This window comes from Terrapene carolina, unplaced genomic scaffold, assembly GCF_002925995.2.
Source record: "Terrapene carolina triunguis isolate 2854851 unplaced genomic scaffold, T_m_triunguis-2.0 Scaffold148, whole genome shotgun sequence".
Lineage (NCBI taxonomy): Eukaryota > Metazoa > Chordata > Testudines > Emydidae > Terrapene > Terrapene triunguis.
This window is the reverse complement of record NW_020664499.1, coordinates 1,293,463-1,314,622: the sequence shown is the minus strand read 5'-3', so window position 1 is coordinate 1,314,622 and position 21,160 is coordinate 1,293,463. Positions and strand designations below refer to the sequence as shown.

Below are 21,160 nucleotides of genomic sequence, written 5' to 3'. Positions count from 1 at the left end.
TGAGGGGAACAAGGTGGTATAGTCTACGGCACATATTAAGGTCAAAAGTGTCTATTGATTTTGGGTGCCCAATTTGAAATTTGGTTGATCTAATTTTTTGAAGTACTTTGTGCTTTGAACATGTAAAATCCTAAAGCCATTGTCTTCAGTTGCAGCTGAGTTCTCCACACTTTTGCAAGTGCGGAACCCCTGGTTTCCAGTCAGGCCCCCTAAAGTGAGGAACAAACAATTAATGACTACTTGTGAATAGTTTGGTTTAAGTGGCTTGATTAGCATTTCATAGGAACTCTGTGGTAGAAGTGGGGATAGAACCCAGTTCTCTGGGGCAACATTCAACTGCCTTAAACATTATCCTGTCTTTGTAATCTCCGTCAAAGTCAATACATATCTGCTTTCTTTAAAAATGAAACAGGGATCGTATAGATAAGGCTGTGAGTCTGTCACGGAGGTCACAGGTTCCGTGACCCCTGTGACTTTTGCAGTGGCTGGTGCTGGCTCAGGGGCTGCTTGAGCCCGGCAGCCCCTGGGCCAGCAGCAGCAGTTTGGGTGTGTGGGAGGGGGCTGGGGTTGGGGAGTGCGGGGGGGGGGGGCTCCCCTGCAGCTCCTAGGTGGCGGAGGGGCCAAGGGGGGCCCTCTGCGCCGCACGCTGCCTGTGCCTGCAGGCCCTGCCCCCGCAGCTCCCATTGGCTGTGGTTCCCAGCCAGTGGGAACTGCGGCAGCCAGTGCTTGTGACGGAAGCAGCGGAGCTCCTGCCCTGGCCCTTGCCTCCACCGTGTAGGAGCTGCAGGGACGCGGAGCTGGGTAGGAAGGCCCTGCCTACTGGCCCCACCAAGGCCCCCTCCCCCACCCTCATCACCAGCGGGGGTCCCGGGCCATGTGCCACGGCCCAGTCCCCTCCCCCAGTACCAGCGGGGGTCTCAGGTCACATCCCCCAGCACCCATGGCACCCCGGATTGCCCCCCCAAACCCTCTCACCCCCCTGAAAAGAACCTGCGGCTCCCCGCCCAAGTTTTAGTCAGAGTGGGTATTTTTAGTAAAAGTCATGGACAGGTCACAGGCCCATGAATTTTTGTTTACGGCCCGTGACCTGTCCATGACTTTTACTAAAAATACCCGTGACTAAAACGTAGCCTTACCTATAGATAACTCTCGTCTTCATTACTCAGTCCTGCTTCATCTCTAGAACAGGACTAGCCTGTGCACCAAGTGAGGCAGAAGGCCTGTGGAAAAAATAGTATATGATCATGTAACAGACTGTCATAATAGAACCTTGCAACCTGATCTGAACCCGTCAGAACCAGATTACAAGTGCCTGCCTCGGGCCTGGTCAGATATGACTTTCCTGAACATTTGAACGTGGGTCTCCTATATTGCAGGACAGTGCCCTGACCACTGGGTTATGGGATATTCTGGGGCAGGTGTCCCTCACCTCTCCTCTTTTACTTTTTTATAAATAATTAGTCATTGGAGCAGGGACTAGAACTTGGATCTCCCACATCCCAGGGGAGTGCCTTAATCACCAGGCTAGAGAGCCATTCTCACTTTTTTCCTGGCCAAATGACTGCTGATGGTCATTATGAATTACTGTGATTTACCACTGTGGATGACATTGAATAATCATGGAAAATTTCAGTCCAAGTGGCTAAAGTTTGGCAAAGTTACAAGCAACTGAAAAATGAGTCTTATAAAATGGGGAATATCAGCCAACCAGAAGAACCAGGGGGTGCTCCCAGCCCTCCCCCCCATCATTAGGAGTTTAAGAAGTTTGAACTGGGAAGAAAACGTTGGCTAATCTATTCCATCCCCTTTATTATGGGAGAGCAACCTGTAATCAAGGAGAACAGCTGCACAATAAATCAGCACAAAGCCAACAGGAATTTAAAATTCTGCTGTCTCTGTGCTTTTAATCTCCCTGGCTGCTCTTCTGTTGGATATTTTTTATAGAGAAATAAATGTATCTATCAAAGGTGGCATTACTTGGTTTGATCACTAACAATAAATAAATTTGAGTAGCATTCCAACATGTAAGCATGGCTAATTAGGGAAGTCAACTGTATCAACACAGTATTGTAGCAGAATTGATGAAATAGCTGAGACCGTTGAGGTTATATAAAATATCTTTAGTTGGTTCACTTGTTTTTCCTTAAATTTGCGTTTTCTTCACAGGTAAAAGGCGTAGGCTAACCATTATTGAATGTGGATGTGACATTAACACAATGATTGATCTGGCTAAAGTTGCAGATTTGGTAAGTCAGCAATTGTGGAAATAATACCTTTGCCTAGATCACACCTACAGATCATTGGCCTGATCTTTACTCCCATTGCAGTCACTGGTAAAACTCCCTTTGGCTTCAGTGGGAGCAGGATGGGTCCCTAAAAGGCCTAATTTTCTGGAGCAATCACTGGAACTAGACCAGATGTAACCGGAGGGAAACTGCTTTTGAATGTCTACGTGACCCTATGTTGCCCATTCTACTTCTGAACCTTAATGAAAAATCTCTTAACAAACCAAAATGGAACAGCAATTTTATGCTAAACAAATTCCAATTCATCCCTATTGATGTTTGAAATGGTTTGTTAAAACATAAGAACATAAGAATGGCTATAGAGGGTCAGACCAATAGTCCATGTAGCCCAGTATCTTGTCTTCCGACAGTGGCCAATGCCAGGTGCTTCAGAGGGAATCAACAGACCAAGCAATCATCAAGTGATCCATCCCATCATCCACTTCCAGCTTCTGGTAAACAGAGGCTAAGGATACACAGAGGATGGTGTTGCATTGATAGACCTACCCACCATGAACTTATCTAGTTCTTTTTTGAACCCTATTATAGTTTTGGCCTTCACAACATCCCCTGGCAAAGAGTTACTCAGGTTGACTGTGTTGTGTGAAGTACTTTTTAATCTCTCCTTATATGGAAGCTGTTCCATACCCCAATAATTTTTGTTGCCCTTCTTTGTACATTTTCCAGTTCCAATCTTTTTTTTTTGAGATGGGGCGACCAGATCTGTATACGGTATTCAAGATATGAGTGTACCATGGATATATATATAGAGTCATTATATTATTTTCTGTCTTATCTAGCCCTTTCCTAATGGTTGCTAATATTTTGTTAGCTTTTTTTGACTGCTGCTGCATATTGAACGGATGTTTTCAGTGAACTATCCACAATGACTCCAAGATGCTTTCTTGAGTAGTAATAGCTAATTTAGACTCCATCATTTTGTATATATAGTTGAGATTGTTTTCCAATTTGCATTACTTTGCATTTATCTACTTTGAATTTCATCTGCCTTTTTGTTGCCAAGTCACCCAGTTTTGTGAGATCCCTTTGTAACTCTTCGCAGTCTATTTTGGACTTAACTATCTTGAGTAATTGTGTATCGTCACCTCACTGTCAAATTTTGCTATCTCACTGTTTGCCCCTTTTTCTAAATCCTTTATGAATATGTTGAACAACACTGGTCCTAGTACAGACCCCTGGGGGACACCACTATTTACCCCTCTCTCTTCATTCCTATCCTTGGTTTCCTGTCTTTTAACCAGTTACTGATCCGTGTCTCTTATCCCATGTCTGCTTAATTTGCTTAAGAGCCTTTGGTAAGGGACCTTGTCAAAGCTTTCTGAAAGGCTAAATACACTATATCCACTGGATCACCCATGTCCACATGTTTGTTGACCCCCTCAAAGAACTCTTAATAGAAAAAAATCTTCAGTGATCAGATTGTTCACTGTGTGGAAATGGAAACATACTGCTACATCATTTGGGTTCATCTGATGCATTCTAGCTGGTGAACCTTGGATTCGAAGGTTTGAGTGCTGCAGTCAGTGTTTTCAGATGAGAGTCTCAGTTCTGTAATTTACCTCCATCTTTGATCTAGCATATCTGAGTCTGTTGATCTTCAGGAGAGGGTGCAAAGCTGACTAGTCTACTCAAATTTTTTGGCTGAGCTGGTGGATATGGAATATACTTTCGCTGATAGTTGATTGTGGGGTTATTTTTGGCCATTGCTGAAATTGACCAGCTAATCTCACTAATCTTCTACTGTACACATGTTCTCTGAGACAATGAGATGCATTTAAAACATAAATAATAGATATGGTATATGCCTGAAGTTATGAATGTGTGTGATGGTGTGAAGCGCTATACCGATTTGATTGTCACAAGGTTAGGAGGACTTAATTACTGACGGAGCCATAAATCATTAATCCCTTTGCATTTTAGGGCTTGTCTACACTTACGATTTAGTGGGTCTACTGAAGACCCACTAAATCAGGTGCCGATCGCTCTCCCCTCTACTCCTGTACTCCACCTGATCGAGAAGAGTAAGGGGAGTGGACGGGAGAGCGTCTCTTGTCGACGTCGCGTAGTGTGGACCCCGCGGTAAGTAGATGTAACCTATGTCAATTTGAGTTACGCTATTCACGTAACTCAAATTGCGTAGCTTAGATCGACTTTTCCCTTTAGTGTAGACAAGCCCTTAGGCTCCTTGTTGCTGAGGAGCTAATTGGCTTTGCCTCATGTTCATGTGACTACAGGAGACGATTATCCTATGTCAATGTTCTGCTCGGTTATCATCTCTCAGTGACACATTACAGTAATTGCAACATATGAAGGAAGTTTGTTTATCTCACTTGTACCAAAGATCTGTTTATGATCTTAGATGCTCTAGTCCCTTAAGGCATTAAAGCAGTAGTCTCTTGAGGTAACCTAATCTTTGGTTGCATTTTTCAGATACCCAAAACAATCAAGGCCTTTATCTTTACTAATTTAATCAGACATTCCTGCAAATATTGATAAAAGCTCAATCTTGCATGTTTTAAGAGGGGACAAAGTTTGTTAGTTGAGGAGGGCCAGATTCCGATACTCTTACTCCTGTTCAGTATTATCTTGCTCCTCAAAGAGCCTCATTACTGTTTGAGCAGTAAGAGGCTACTTAACTAAATAAGGATCTGTCCCTCGTTGCTGGGACTAACACTTTTTGGGGGGGGTGGGGGAGGGAGGGAAGTGGTGATTGTGCAGAAGGAGACTTTTGTTCTGACTCTTGTCTGCGGGTGGCTTTTTTTTTTGGTCCTGTAATTTTCCTGGAAAGAGGGAAGCAAAGTGAAGAAAAAATTATAAATGTCTATAGATTTAGGAGAGGGGATTTGATTTCTTAGCCTTTTCTAAAGTAAGAAGGGCTTAAAACACAACTTTTAATTTAAAAGGCCACAATTGGCTCTCTAGGTTGTGTAAAAATCCTTGGGAAGACTGCCTGACTCCTTGAGATTAAAAATTTATCAAAGCCAACACAGATTAGATGAAGAGATGGATCCTGTTTAAAAGCATGACTATTAAATTAGTTGAAGATGCTGATGGAGGGCATCTCAATAGCACCAGAGTAAATTGTTTTCATTCACTTTCAGGTTCTTATGCTCATTGATGCCAGCTTTGGATTTGAGATGGAAACCTTTGAATTCTTGAACATCTGCCAAGTACATGGCTTTCCCAAAATCATGGGTGTCCTTACCCACCTGGATACCTTCAAGAACAACAAACAGTTAAAGAAGACCAAAAAGAGATTAAAACACAGATTCTGGACAGAAGTGTATCCGGTATAATACTAAACAGTTATTTTTCATAAATGTTTGAACTGTGGAAATTGATTTAGGGGTGGGGAAAATATTCAAGTATTTAAATGTACTATATTTAAATACATGGGAGGGATAGCTCAGTGGTTTGAGCATTGGCCTGCTAAACCCAGGGTTATGAGTTCAAGTCTTGAGGGGGCCATTTAGGGACCTGGGACAAAAATGTGTTTGGGGCTTGGTCTTGCTTTGAGCAGCAGGTTGGACTAGATGACCTCCTGAGATCTCTTCTAACCCTGATATTCTGTGATTTGCATTTGTTCACAGATGTTACTGAAAGAGAAGACTGCTAATGTACCATTTAGTATTGAGACTCAGATTATACAATCTTTCTTTCTCTTTCTTGAATATTGACTTGTGTAATTGAGCTCTACCATCAAACAATAGGTCTGTTACAGCACTAGAGCCCAATAGTCATTCACACAAGTAATGATGTGGGTAAGGGGTGGCAGGATCAAATCCTAGATTCATAAAAGGCAGATGGTGTTGCTTTGCAGACTTTAATGTAGTGTCTAGCAATGCTAATGTTGTGTAGCTTCTGTATTTGTGTTGTGCCTGCTGCTAAAAGAAGAAAAAAGGCATGGTTTCTGTGAAACCTACATCTGCCTTTTAACAGATGCAAAAGCAAGTCTTTGCTGCTGTTGTGAGCCTTGCACACCTGGTGCCAAATTGTTGGGGATAATTTTTTGCCTTGATGAAGGCGAGATAATTAACAGAAGTTAACTCAAATCTGTTGGAGGTAATTGTAGCTTGTTGAATGGAGTCTCTTGCTTTAGTTTTAATGATGTAGGAATTTAATTGGGGTAAGTTTTTTGTTAAACTTTTAATATAAATTTGATTGATTTAGGGTGCCAAACTGTTTTATCTCTCTGGGATGGTACACGGAGAGTACCAAAAGCAGGAAATTCATAATCTGGGACGCTTTATCTCTGTTATGAAATTCCGTCCACTTACATGGCAGACATCTCACCCATATGTCCTAGCAGACAGGTACGTGGTTTTCTTTTTTCCTCAATTCTCTGTTTGTCCTCTGCACTCCCACCCCCATGTTCTGTTTTTATAAGAATTTAACAGCCAGTGCCAGAGATTTGATAATGGCTAAGTTAAAGTTTAATCTCTTTTTTATTACTGACCTAAATGAGGGGAAATCAGTGGTGTAAGAGGGGTATTTTCAATCCTCTGCATGTAAGTTTAGCCACGCAGCTCCACTCACGTCAGTATGAGGGAATGGTGTAATTCTGTTCCTGTACACTTCTGAAAAAAGGTATTTTAATAGCACAGTTATGTAACTGTTGGGCATGCAAATGACCAATTTATTGTCTAGCTAGAATTTTATGGAGTTATCCATTACTGTGGCAGCTGGTGCATGGTATTTGTTGCTCAAAATGAGTGCAACCCCACTGATTTAAAAATCAGTTATAATAATTTGCAATCTGACTTCCGTGGAGCTGAGGCCACTTAAGTCAGTGGTAAACTTGGCCTGGTGACTTCAGTGTAAGCTTGATTTGTACACAGACTTGTAGGATGAGGCACTAAATGCATATTTAGAATGTTACAGGATACTTGAATACTGTCCATAAAACATTTAAACAAAATTGCTGCTTGATTATGGTGAACTTCTCTGAAAGCACAGCATCCCAATAGCTTAGCAGCAGACAGTGAACATATCACCCTGATCTCTAATCACTGGAATGGCTCCCCATTGAATACAGAGTCTACTTCAAGGTCTCTATCCTGAATTTCAAAGCTCTCCATGGGATTGGCTCTAGCCACCTGAGAGATTGTCTCTCATTCTGTGTCCATGATCTCACACAGCAGTTAGGTTCCATTGGAACAATGAATCTGTCTACCAAAATGAGGAGGGGAAGCTTGTGAGTTCTGAAGACTGAGCTTTCAGAGGAGCTGGACCTAGCTTGCTCTTGGAAGAGATTAACCAAAATCAATAAAAAAACCAACAACCTTTCTTCTTTCAAAGTCCCAATCACGCATAAATGAGTGGGGAAAAATACCTATGAACTGATCAGAATATTTTTCTTGCAATTTGGGAAAGAAGTAAAAAACAGACATTTTGTTTTTTGCTTTTAAATACAGGGGCAATGCTCAAGTGATGTGGTCGGAGAAGTACTTAGAAAGCTGATACACAAAGTTCTCTGAAATGCACAGAGCACATTTGGGGAAACGAATAAAAAATATTCTCGAAATCTTCCAGTTCCAGTTTTAGGTGTTTGCTTAACATTATTGTACATGCCTAAAAGTGAAATTGGCTAGAAAGTGACTATAAACAAAAATGAAACTGACTCAGCTGTTTTCCCTTTCTGCCCCCAGAGAAAGGAGAAATGCCCCAAATGAACACACATTTAATCTTTCAGAGGTGTAATATTAGATGAAATGTTATACATTTAAAAATAAAATTATCGTCTAAAATACTCAACACATAAGAATTTTTAAAAAAAAAAAAAAATTACTTTAACATGACAGTGTGCCTTACTGTGTTCCTATTATCAAACACTGAAAATTTCAAATAATGATATTATACAATGTTTGTGATTTTTTTTTTTTTTTTTTAAATAAAGCTGCAATAATAGTTTAATGTAGCAAGTGCAACAATTTGCTTCAGTACTTTCTTTATGGAAGATGATAGTTGAGAAAATATATTTCTAATATTTCTTCTGATATTCCCTAGAATGGAAGACTTGACAAACCCAGAAGATGTTCGAGTCAATCCAAAGTGTGACAGAAAGGTGTCACTTTATGGCTACTTAAGAGGGGCATACCTAAAAAACAAAAGCCAAATTCACATGCCAGGTAATATATCCAATCTCTTAAAATTCTTATAATTATTTTGCTGATTTATAGCTTGTAATGCTATTACTGTTAAAGGGATAGTTTACATCTGTAAAAGACCACCATGCTGTAGTTAATATTTTAATATTAATATTTTGTAAAACTTTTAATTGAGAAATCTTCTTGCAGTGTTAAATCTAAACACAATAACAATGTACTAGCATCGAAAACCAGAAAATGAAATTGATCAGTGTAGATCTCTAGGATGATTGAAATGCAAAAAAGATAGTGTCAATAGTGAAAAGTAAGTTAGGCTTATTTAAAATGAAAAGTTTTACATAGTGTAATAAATGAATATACTAATTAATAACTTAATGATTTAAGTTATTTTCTTTTTAACAATGCTGAGATGATGTTAGTAATGAAGGCAAGTGTATATTTAAAGGAGTGTGTTGCCAGTGATTTATAGTCCACTAGCTGATTAACTTGTAGAATGTTTTCCAGACTTAGTGGTAGGTCTTAAAAGTATTGCATGTGGTTTATCTATGCAGTGTACCATTGATGTTAAATCACTGCATGCCACAATAGAGCCCCTTTACCTCTTTATGGTGAATTGTACAGTTTTTTTTTTTTTTTTTTTAAATCAGAGCTTTGTCAAAATCCTTTTCTTCCTTGTCCCTCACCCCAGGTGTCGGGGATTTTACTGTGAGCGATGTGAGTTTCCTGCCAGACCCCTGTGCACTTCCTGAACAGCAGAAGAAGCGTTCCTTAAATGAGAAGGATAAACTTATTTATGCCCCACTGTCAGGAGTTGGAGGTGTAGTGTATGACAAAGATGCTGTTTATATTGACCTTGGTGGAAGTCATGCTCATCAAGATGAAGAGGTGAGGAGAAAGTCTGTTTGTTTGAGTTCTCTGTTCTCCAGTAGAATATAGTTTCTGCCTAAAGAGCTAAAGAGGCAAAGCAATGGTGCTTGGAAACAGTTTGTTTTGTTTTGGTTTAGATTTTTTTTTAAAGAAACATCATCAACCCAAATGATATGCAAACATATCCTTATCCTTAAATATCTTATTTAACAACCTTCCTTACTACAGTGATTGAGAAACAAAATAGTTTTTGTTTGTTTTTTCCCAATTTCCCTCTCTTAAAAGCTGTGGAAAACAGCTAAGGAAGTAAATAATAATAAATACTTACATAGTTAATGCTTGGAAAGTATCTGAAGAGAAATGAGCTAAGTGTCATGCCATCCCTGAGAGCAGGGCCCATGTATTTAGTCTCGTTTTGCAGGTGAGGAAATTGAGGGAGAGTGGTTGTATGTCATCCAAGGAAGTTGCTCTCCGAGGCAGAGCTTGAACTTTTTCTGTCTTGTACTCAGACTATTTCAAATATTATGGTGCATGAGTTAAAATAATATTAAGTGTACAATATGTTTGTTACACACTGGTAAGGAGCCCATCTCTGTAATTTGCATGGTTTAATATTGAGTCTGTTCCTGTTGCCCATTTTTAGGCAGTTTTAACAATTTGTTGATTGTTCAATAGATATTTGCATAGTTGATCTGTTAAACAGAAAAAAATCTTTTGGTTTGTCAGGAAGAAGTGAGACCAAATCATGAACTAGTCCAGAGCCTCATCTCCACACATTCCACCATCGATGTTAAGATGGCTTCAAGCAAAGTGTCTCTTTTCATGGACTCCAAACCATTAGGTTCAGAAGATGTGGAAAACCAAGAGTAAGTTTTGAATTTTACCAAGCAGTGGGAGACAGAACAACTTGACTAGAAGAGGCATAACACAGGCAACAGCTTTGGCCACTTGTGTATCTTAATTAATAGCTGTTTCAGTGGGCTGATATTAAAGGTGTGTGGCTTGCTTGCATGGCAGATGCACAGAAAGAGTTTGGGAGAGGTTTATTATAGAAGAGAAATGGGAGTACGGAGCTCTGAAACTTAAAGCAGACCTGTTTAAACTTCATGACTCTTTTCCCACACCTTCATTAGAACCAGATTAAGATGAGATCATCACACTTATTTTCAGTAGTGATTTTATCAGGGTTTGAACTTGTCTTCTGAGTTAAAAAGCACGGTTTCAGAGTTTCCTACTCTTTTCTGTAGCAGTCCTCCCCTAAACATGGAAAACATAATTCAACCTCAACTAAAAAATAGGTGGGCGTGGGAGTAAGGATGCTTCAGGATGTGGACGTGGATGTTTATAGGAGAAATAATTGTAGGACAGGAGTATATTTGCTTTCACCTTCAGACATGCATCTAGTTTTTCTTTTTTTCTTGGTCATTTCTATTTTTGGGCACAGTAAATTATGATTATCCATTAGGTATTAACTTTTCAGAATGGAATAATCAGTACAGGGTTCTCCTTTTGTCAGGTCTTAAGAGGAAAAGAAATCCAAGCTTTATTTGCACTTTCTCTGGTTAGTGTTGTTTCTTCTGGAAGATAAGTAATCATAGTTGTAAATATCACTGGTCTTTGTGTGAGCAACTCTGGGATTGCGGACTTCAAAGTGATGTTCAGAATCTGCTGCAGGAGTATATTTCTAATTATAGAAGAAGTTAGTAATGCCACCCTATAGATAGATCGCTTACCACTTCCCATTACAAGACTGTTGCTTATAACTCTATTTAACAGTTCCAGCTGAAATTTTCCATGCTGGATGTCCACCTTCGGCTAATTATTTTTATTATTTTTTTAAACTTTTGCTTAAACAGCTAAGCTGTTTCTGAGAAGAAGATTAAGGGAAAAACATGTCTTGCTCCTGTTTTAAAAAAAAAAAAAAATCTTAACATTTCATAAAGATATCCTTTAGGTACCTCTATGTTTTCTTTTAATGAAGTTTTTTGGATGTAATTTCTACATAGCTGCTGATGACTGATACATATCTGTGATGTTTTTGATCAGTTTTTTGTTTTGTTTTTAGAGACAAGGTGGGAGCGGTAATATCTGTTATTTGACCAACTTCTGTTGGTGAGAGAGACAAACTTGCAAGCTTACACAGAGCTCTTTTTCAGGTTTGGGAAACGTACTCAGGGCAGGTCTACAGTTAAAATGCTGCATTGATGCAGCTGCGTCACTATAGTGCTTTAATGAAGACACTCTGAGCCGACGAGAGCTTCTCCTGTTGGTTTAGGGCATGTTTACACGTACAGCAGTGCAGCTGCATCTGGTGAAGATGCACTATGCCGATGGGAGAAGCTCTCCCACCGACATAGCGCTGTCCATACTGGCACTTAGGTCAGTGTAACTACACCGCTCAGGGGTGGAGTGTAGACCCAGGGCTCAGAGTGTCACAGCTAAATACAAGGTAGAACAGATTGCTTAGGATAAGTAGTTAACACACATTTCAAGGGACCATTCAAGAAGAAGTGGCCTGTTAACACCCTTCTGGTGGGAGGAAAGAAAGGTGGGGAAGCAGCAATATAGGGGGTTGCTGGTGGGTTGTAGATTATTGTAAAAAGCCATACATCCAATGTCTCTCTTCAGTCCGTGATGTTTAGTGTCTCGCAAAGTTATGAAGTTAAGCTTCCAGACTCGCCTTTTGAAAGTGTTGTGCAAGTTTCCTTTAGGGAATAGAACTGATAGGTCAGATAAAGAGTGTTCACTTCGTGAAAAGTGTTCACCCATAGGTGATGTGGTGTTTTTGTCTTTCATCATTTTCCTGTGTGAGTTCATTTGAAAGCATAGTAATTGTCTGGTTTCACCTTGACACAGTTGCTATTGCGCCATTTAATTCACTGGATGAGGTACATCATATGTTGTGATAGGCATGTGTAGGCCAGGGATCTTGAAAAGTGTGTTGTGCTGGGTGTCGATCATTGTAACAATGGAAATATGTTTGCAGGTTTTGCATCTATTGTTCTGGCAGGGTCTGGTGCCGCTTTGAGTTATATCCTGGTCTAAGGGGAGCTTGCTTCTGATGATGAGCTTGGGTTTTTAGTCTTGCTAGACTCTAAAACTCATGGACTGAATTGACACACTGGATTTTAAGGCTTCTTACAACAATCTATAACCTGCTACCCTGTATTCTCCCTCTCCTCCCCCCGCATCATAGAATATCAGGGTTGGAAGGGGCCTCCGGAGGTCATCTAGTCCAACCCCCTGCTCAAAGCAGGACCAAGCCCCAGACAGATTTTTGTTCCAGATCCCTAAATGGCCCCCTCAAGGCTTGAACTCACAACTCTGGGTTTAGCAGGCCAATGCTCAAACCACTGAGCTATCCCTGAAATTGGTGTGATTATATTGTGGTATTTTGACAAATAAAATATGCAGAATTTTAAAATGTGCACAGAATTTTTAATTTTTTGATGCAGATTTCCCCCAAGAGTAAAATGTGTCGGGTAGACCTAGCCTAAGCTTTAAAGCGTCTCTCACCAACAGAAGTTAGTCCAATCAAAGCTATTACCTCACCCATCTTGTCTGTCTAATATCCTGGGACGGACATGGCTACAACAGCATTGCATACAACAATAGTTTTTTTTTTTTTCCCCATTTATTTCTCCATATAAAACAGTATTTATCCCCAAGCTAGAAAGGATTGAGACTCCATCACCATTGAACACAGTCCATTTTTCCTTCCCTTTTTTTTTTTTTTTAAATAATTCACTGGTATAGCAACATGTGATACATTTTTGGTTTTTGTAAGGGTCCTGGGAGCATGGCAATCATAATCTTCAGTAAAAACAAACAAACAACTTTAGTGCAGGCACTCAGTCTAAACTAGTGGACAGCAGTGAAGAATCACTAATTTAGTTGTGACATTACCACAATGAGGCTTCTTGAACTAAGAGATTTCTTTAAGTCAGACAGTGTTGCCACTTGTTTTAATGGCACAGGTAGCCATGCTTCTGCTGTCGAGGTCACACCACCAAAATGTTCTACAGTATTTGTTTGTGACATCAAATGTTTAATTAAAGCCAATTGCATTTTTTTTTATCTTGTTCTCCATTGGGAAAGCAGATTTGTGATGCCAAAAGAAGAAAAACAAATTGATTTGAAGACTGGGAGAGTACGTCGGAAGGCAGTGTTTGAAGAAGAAAATGATGATGGAGCAAGTGATGAAGAGGAGGGTCAAAATGAAGAAATGTCTGAGGACGAGATGGATGGAAGTGAAGATGGTGATGGTGATGATGATGTTGAGGGAGAAAGTGACAAAGAGGTACCAGGGCAAGAGCTAGGTCTCAGGAGTGCCAAGCGTCTGAAAAGAGAGGAGACTACAGAAGAAACGGCAGTGGAACTGCCAGCATTTGCTGATAGTGATGATGATCTTGAGATGAGTTCAGGGGAAGAAGGGGAAACTGACCTTGATGAAAGCAAGGAAGAAGCAGAAGACCATGGAGATGAAGAAGAGAGTGACGAAAAGGAAAGTTCAGACAGCGATTCTGAATCTTCGAGCAGACAAATAAGTAAATTCACACCCTGTGAATTAGGCAGGAAAGATAAAGAACGAAGAGAGAATCATAACCTAGATCACCGCTTGGGTAAAAAAGTGGTTCCCACTACAGATTCTGGAAACTGCACAGCTGAAGAGGCATCTGAATCTGAGGCTGAAGGATCCTCCTTGGAAGAGGAGGAAGAAGAAGGATTAAATGATGACTCAGAAGCTGAAGAGTCAGATAGGAAAGGGATTCAGAATGCTCCAGAGAAGAATGTAGATGGTGTTGAATGGGCTGAATCGAAGGCTGTAGAAGATGAAGATGGTGGTGGTGATGTTGAAAATCTACTGAAAGAGGAAGAGGAGTATGGAGAAGAAAATGACTTTTCTGCAGACACAGCAGGTAAATTTTCAATTTCTCATTTTCCTTTACTGTGCATTTGGCATCATGATCATTGCTGGAGGCAGAGTCTTTTTTTTTTTTTTTTCCCTTGGGAAGCAGTGTTGTCCAGTAGCTAGAGCAGGAAACTGCGTCTCAGGAGTCCTGGGTTATATTCCTTTGTAAACCATTGATTGTTTGCTTAAGCCTCAGTTTCCCGGACAGTAAAATTGATAATACCTAGCTTTTATAGAGTTCTCTGATCAAAAGCCCTAAAGACATGCAAAATTGTTATCTTTACTGTGATAAGTTTTCAAAAAAGTGAAACTTCTGTATTGTATTTGGAAAAAGTAAACCACCTTTCAGTGATTTTATTAACAGATGTAATCAGTGTCAGTGGTGAATTTATGGTGATGAAAATAGTCTAGTTTAGTCTGCAGGCTCTGGTCTTAATCTTTCTTTTACCCTTTTATTCCTTCAAAAGTTAGGAACCATCTACACTGCAAAACCAACCAAATCACTGGAGCGTGTTACAATACAGGATGAAAAATTAGAGCCGTCCATGTATATCTGTGTCACATAACGAGGTTAAAGTCCTGATCCTATCTACCAATTTTAAGTGTATTGTAATTGACTCCCTATTTAAGTTTTCTCCCTAGTGCAGATGGTCCCTTAGGGTACGTCTATACTTACCTCCGGGTCCGGCGGTAAGCAATCAATCTTCTGGGATCGATCCCGGAAATGCTCACCGTCGACGCCGGTACTCCTGCTCCGCGAGAGGAGTACGCGGAGTCGACGGGGGAGCCTGCCTGCCACGTCTGGACCCGCGGTAAGTTCGAACTAAGGTACTTCGACTTCAGCGACGTTATTAACGTCGCTGAAGTTGCGTATCTTAGTTCGAAGTGGGGGGTTAGTGTGGACCAGGCCTTAGTCTAATACATTGCCAGCGGAGGAAGGAATTTACAGTGTTCTTCTCTCTCTCTCTCCCCCCCGCCCCCTTCAGGTGCACTTAAGTGGAAGGAAGACCTTACCCAAAAGGCAGCCGAGGCTTTTCTGAGACAACAACAGTCGGCTCCCAACCTTCGCAAACTTGTTTATGGAACAGGTAAAAATCCCATGTGTATAAGTGTAAGTTTCTCTCCCAGCATCATGATGCTATTGCTCTGATCCCTGTATAGCCTTTTAATCATAGCCATATCAGTTAGCCATAGCCTTTGGAGTCTACTTTTCCATGGGTGCATGAGGAAATAATGGATTTAACTCTTCTTATTGGTAACAGGAGTTCACATTTAGTTTTCCTATATAAAAAGAGAATTTTGTTCTCCTAATTAAACATATCTTAGGCTAGTTTGACCTAGTATTCATCCAGAGGCTTGCTAAACATATATTTGTTGGGTCCTTCCTTTTTGAGATACAGCAATATTTTTCCAGGTGGATAGAAAGAGCGTTAAGTTCCCTTTGGTATATAGTATTTTCCCAAAACATTTAAGCTCAGCTTTTTAAAAATAAAAAAAATCTAGTAGTAGATGCTGTGCACATACCACCTATTTTGGCAACTGGCTATTTATGATCTATCTAATCAGGTGAGATTTTTGCTGTCCTCAATGAATTTTGTCTAAAATTAACCAAGCCTTCCTTGAAAGGTGAGGAAAGTGTTCATTCAGAATATGAATGAAGTTACATTTATGATGTCTGTTATAAAGTGTATTTTTTAAGATAATGATGGTAATTTGTCAAGAATCAGGCAGTTAGTTTAAAGTGAAGATAAAGCTGTCATTTACATGATGTATGCACCCTGTTTAATTCATAAACTGATAAATTTCCAAGCAAGAGACTGGCCCCTAAACATGTACAACTCCTGTTGACATTACTGGGAGTTCTGCATACTAAGATTTGCAGTATAATGCCCTAAGAAAGTACCAATAAATTCACAAACCCAGTGTTAGCAGTTTGCAGACTGGTACAAAACAAATGGGATTTGATTTTGGAGAAATAGACAGCCTTTTTCTAATAGGTTGGGTTTTTTGTTTTATTAATTTTGTGTTACATATGGTGTTGAACAAAGACATCACAATTGCTTAATCAAAGAACAGATTTTTCAGATAAATCCAATCATCCACAAGGCACCTGATTTTTCCGTTAAAGTATGTGAAATTTTACATGTGGAATATATTTTTCCCACCGTCATGTCCCGTCTAATTAGCTCTCCAACAAAAGACCTGCCTTTGGGTTCTGATCTCAATATAGAATAATTCACTTGCTGCTGCTTTCTCTATAAGGGAATCAAACAATGTATTAGTTTTTCTGCTTTCTTAATACAAGTTGGAACACTGGTCTCCTTACTAATACACCACTTTTATGATTTGATTCCTCTTTCCTCAAACTACATCAGGCATTTAAAGATTTATGGAGCAAGAGAAGTTTTTGATTAATCTAATAAATACATATGATTTACAGATGATGCTTTTAACTGTGGCATTTTATTTAGTGGCTGAGGATGCCGATGAAGAAGATGATGCTGATGAAGAGCTTGGAGGGCTGTTCCATGTCAGCCGTCCTGACAAAGAATCCAAACAAAAGGCTAATGCCCTTGACTGCTCCAAATTTCCAGTGGAAACCCCCCAGGATTGGGATTTAGATGAGGTACTGCTTTTGGCGTGACAGCTCTTACATTCTGTATCCTTAGGAGCACGTCCAGTATGTATCCACTTACACCAGTCTTGAATTACCCTAATAAAGAACTGCTGATATGTCATGGAGACATGAAACTAACTCATATGAATTACAGACAGTTCTGCCTATGTGTCGTCTTCAGAAATTCTCATCTCCTCTTTATCCTCACCAGAGACATTTACACACAAACAGGATCTTAGGTATTTTGCTTTTAAATAGGAAGGGGAAGTTTAAGTAAACTTAATGCTAGTGAAAGATGCTGGATGGATTGCTGTGATGACTGATGTCATCTTATTTATTCCCTAAATGGTTACCCCAGAGGCACTGTAAACTTCTGTGCTGACTCACGTTAATGAGCTTTTGCTTTTTTCTGGCAGAATGATTTCTGGGGGTAGGGAGAGGTTAATTCAGTCTCCTCCACCTCTCTGTGGAGGTGGCCAGGAAGACAGTTTTGATAGTTGTGTTACGATATGGATAGCATAGGGGTGGGCAAACTTTTTGTCCCGAGGGCCACATCTGGGTATGGAAATGATATGGCGGGCCATGAACGCTCACAAAATTGGGGGGTTGGAGTGCGGGAGGGAGTGAGGGCTCCGACTGGGCGTCCAGGCTCTGGGGTGGGGCTAGGTATGAGGGGTTGGGGGTACCGGAGGGTGGTCTGGGCTGGGACCGAGGGGTTCAGAGGGTGGGAGGGGGATCAGGGCTGGGGCAGAGGGTTGGGGCACAGGAGGGGGTCAGGGGTGCAGGCTCCAGGCGGCGCTAACCACAAGCAGTTCCTGGAAGCAGCGGCATGTTCCCCCTCTGGCTCCTACGCGGCGGCGCGGCTAGGTGGCTCTGTGTGCTGCCCCATCTGCAGGCACCGCCCCCGCAACTCCCATTGGCTGGGAACTGAGACCAATGGGAGCTGCGGGGGCGGTGCTTAAGGCAGAGGCAGCGTGCGGAGACCCCTAGCTGCCCCTAAATGTAGGAGTTGGAGGCGGGGACATGCCGCTGCTTCCAGGAGCCACAGAGCAGGGCAAGCCCCTGACCCTGCTCCCTGGCTGGAGCGTCAGAGCAGGGCAAGCCCTGGACCCCCATACCCGGTGGGAGCTCAAGGGCCAGATTAAAATATCTGAAGGGCCGGATGTGTCCCCCGGGCCGTAGTTTGCCCACCCCTGGGATAGCAAATGGGCTGAGAGCAAGCTGTCTCTCTAAGCCAGAACAAGTATTACAGACAAAGTGTGTCAGCTGTTGAAGTGCTTTGTAGTTGTGAGAAGTGTACAAGTAACACTTTCCTTTTACAGGTTATGAACAGTATTCGAGACTGCTTTGTAACAGGAAAGTGGGAAGCAGATAAAGATGCATCAAAACTGCTGGAGGAAGATGGTAGGTTTGATGCTCTTAGAATATGACTAACGGAGGAAGAACTTCTAGTGAATGCTGTGACTTAATATTTAACCCAAAACTCTGTTACGTATTTAAAAACATTTTACATTAGTAACACCCTTGCCAAGTTCTCTACCTGTTTTACATATTTGAAGCACTATGCAAGCATTAACTGATTTTATTACTATAGCTGGTATCCGTCTGTGCACAAAGAGGAGAGAAATAGCAGATTGAGATAGGGAACAGTTTACACTCTTTGAATATAGAATCTGTCTATCATATAGAATAGAAAATAGAATCCCCACTCAAGGCTGGTTGGCTTACACTTAGAGATAATTGGCTTTCAGTTTTGTAGGTGAGCTTAGCTGTTCCCTTTGAACAGATGGGATTGAAATGAACAGAAATCCTATTTGCAGAAAGTAAGTCTTGTCTCTTTGCCTTGCTGAAAAGTTGGAATTTTAGTGTTGGAGAATTTATGGAGATACTTTTTTTTTTTTTTTTTTTTAAATATAATTATATTATCTCCAAAGCGAAGTGTTTGACTGTCGATAACTTTTGTAGAGCAAACTTCCATTTTTTAAAACCTTTTTGAAATTACTGGATCCATTTTAGATTTTTACTCTCCCTGCAATCTCTGCCTCCACATCCTGATGGAAGCTGGAGGCTCAGGTTGCTTCGCTGATAACTTAGCGGGCAGTGTTTAAGTAGAGATAATGATAGGGTGGCTTCCAATTGTGTGGCTTTCACTTTGAGAGATGCAGAACTTCACTTGAATTTTGAGGCGCTGGAGATGTGTGAAGAAGGTTGCTGATGGTGCATTTCCAAAAGGAAAAAGGAAGAGCTACTGAAAAGCTGGGTTGCCGCTCACTTTCTACAGAATGTGGAAAAGTGGTGGGAAGAAAATGTGATAAATCTGTACAGCAACCAAAATGTGAAGTATTAGTGAGAAATAAATATACACAAAATAACAAAGGGCTTAGAAGTGTTACAGAGCAGTGCAAAAATGTTGCTAACTTACGGATTTCTTGGCTGCTGTATTTACAGAAGAACTGTATGGTGATTTTGAAGACCTTGAAACAGGGATTGTGCACAAAGGAAAACCAGCAGCAGAAGGAGATGAGGTATGATCTCTAGCTTGATTGTTCATCAACTGCTCACATTTAATGTGTGTTTCTCTGCATGGTGGGTTGTTCTGTTTAGAACATCCTTCAGCTTCGTAGCCCAACTGGAAAGTCGCTCTTAAATCAGTAGAAACAAGGCTGCTGTAATGAAGAGAACATTTTGGTATCTGAGGGACTGGAATGAAATAGATACAGTCTCCTTTCTTTTATTTTCATTAGGATCAGATGTGCTTTTAATTTCAGGGGATCAAATAAACTATATTATTCCTTACATGGAGCTCATAATTGTAGGGGAGCAGAAATCAATTTACCATAGTTAACAATAGAGGGCAGGCTTAATCAACTTGCTGGGTCTGAAAATCAAGTTTGTGGGTGATGGATGGTACAAGTCGAACATGATCCTGACTGCTAATACCTTTTATTTTCATGTTATTTTTTCCTAAGTAGTGTCATAAAATAGTGGAAAACAAATGGAAGATTAGGGTGGATCACAATCAAAAGATGTCAAAATGAATTTATGCTGCAGTGTGAAATGCTGCTATGTAACATGCCCTAGTCTATGGGCTTGTCTACACCATGCTCCAGAGGCACAGCTGTGCCACTGCAGCGCTTCAGTGTAGACGCTACCTACACTTTCTGTCGATCTAGCACTATCTGCACTGGGGTTAGGTTGGTTTAACTACTCCAGTCTGATGTGTGGATTTTTCACACCCCTGAATGACGTAGTTGAGCTGACTTAATTTTCTAGGGTAGATCAGGCCTACATGCTTTGAGATCAGTATTGTGCAATATACATTTTATGGGAAAGGGCACAGTTCTAAACTTGGTCTCGTAATAATGATGGGGAAATATTTGTTTTATGTTAGTGCTATGTTGCTTTTAACTTTGTCATCATTAGGGCTTTCTAATTTTGCAAGGCATAGTAATATAGAGTGTACCTTTGTATTGGTGACATTCACCTTTTTACAGAAAGCCAGCCCTTTTTTGAGGGCTAATGTGGCACCTAATTGGTGATGAGGCCTTGCGCTAGCCCCAGGCGGATGAATTTCACCCAGTGTTTGATCTTTCATGGAATCATAGTTTTTTCCTTCCAATTTCTAATTTCTATTTGGCCCACCTAACCCTGACTGATACAGGATTGTTCCCTGCAGTATATTCTCTGGTGACTTCAAACAATGGGCTTCCACCATTTCTCTGGAGGGACTATTCCACTGTCTCATAGATCTCACTGTTATATATATTTTTTCTGATATTCAGTCTAATTTGTTTCTTGCTTAATTTCATCCTATTACTTCTGTTTAAACCTGCCTGAGTAGTTCTTTGTTGAGCAATATATAGAGAGAGATACTGGGAAATGCACCTTGCTATTATATTGAAGCAATAGCTCCACAATGGGTAAGGATGAGACTAGTTTATTGTTTAAAATGTGATTTTTCTAAGTACTCTGAAATCTACATACTTATTTGCAAATTACTGTGCCTCGTGGTGTGTCCAGGGTAGGATTAGTGGTTCTAATTTGAGGTTGTTTGAACAAGGGGTTTCTGAGATGCAGCTCCCTTAAAAAATGCATGACATGAAAATATTACAGTTCTTATAATTTTTTCTGTACACACTTGGGCCTCAAACTATGGCTCTGATCCTTCCCAAACTGGTATCATCTGCTCAGGATTGATTTCAGATAAAGAGCTGACTGCAGTAATGAAATTTTTCTAAAGCTTACCTGCAAAGTAAAATTGTCTGGGAAATTGGTATTCCACAATAGGAACTGAGATAGACTTTGAGAGAGGGGAGAGGAGAAGGTACTTTAAGATGAATGGGTCAGTCTG

The 21,160-nt window shown here is 40.6% G+C and overlaps 1 protein-coding gene across 1 annotated transcript in view; it reads left to right on the top strand.

Annotated features, from left to right (window-relative positions):
• LOC113404949 (ribosome biogenesis protein BMS1 homolog) overlaps nt 1-21,160 on the top strand; it is a 41,025-nt gene that overhangs the window by 3,698 nt on the left and 16,167 nt on the right. The window contains exons 4-14 of the mRNA XM_026653765.2: nt 2,167-2,246; nt 5,408-5,596; nt 6,477-6,619; nt 8,313-8,434; nt 9,102-9,298; nt 10,007-10,146; nt 13,382-14,199; nt 15,179-15,280; nt 16,664-16,818; nt 18,132-18,213; nt 19,258-19,334. Of these exons, the coding sequence (XP_026509550.1) occupies nt 2,167-2,246; nt 5,408-5,596; nt 6,477-6,619; nt 8,313-8,434; nt 9,102-9,298; nt 10,007-10,146; nt 13,382-14,199; nt 15,179-15,280; nt 16,664-16,818; nt 18,132-18,213; nt 19,258-19,334 (2,105 nt within the window). The remainder of the gene's footprint in view (nt 1-2,166; nt 2,247-5,407; nt 5,597-6,476; nt 6,620-8,312; nt 8,435-9,101; nt 9,299-10,006; nt 10,147-13,381; nt 14,200-15,178; nt 15,281-16,663; nt 16,819-18,131; nt 18,214-19,257; nt 19,335-21,160) is intronic.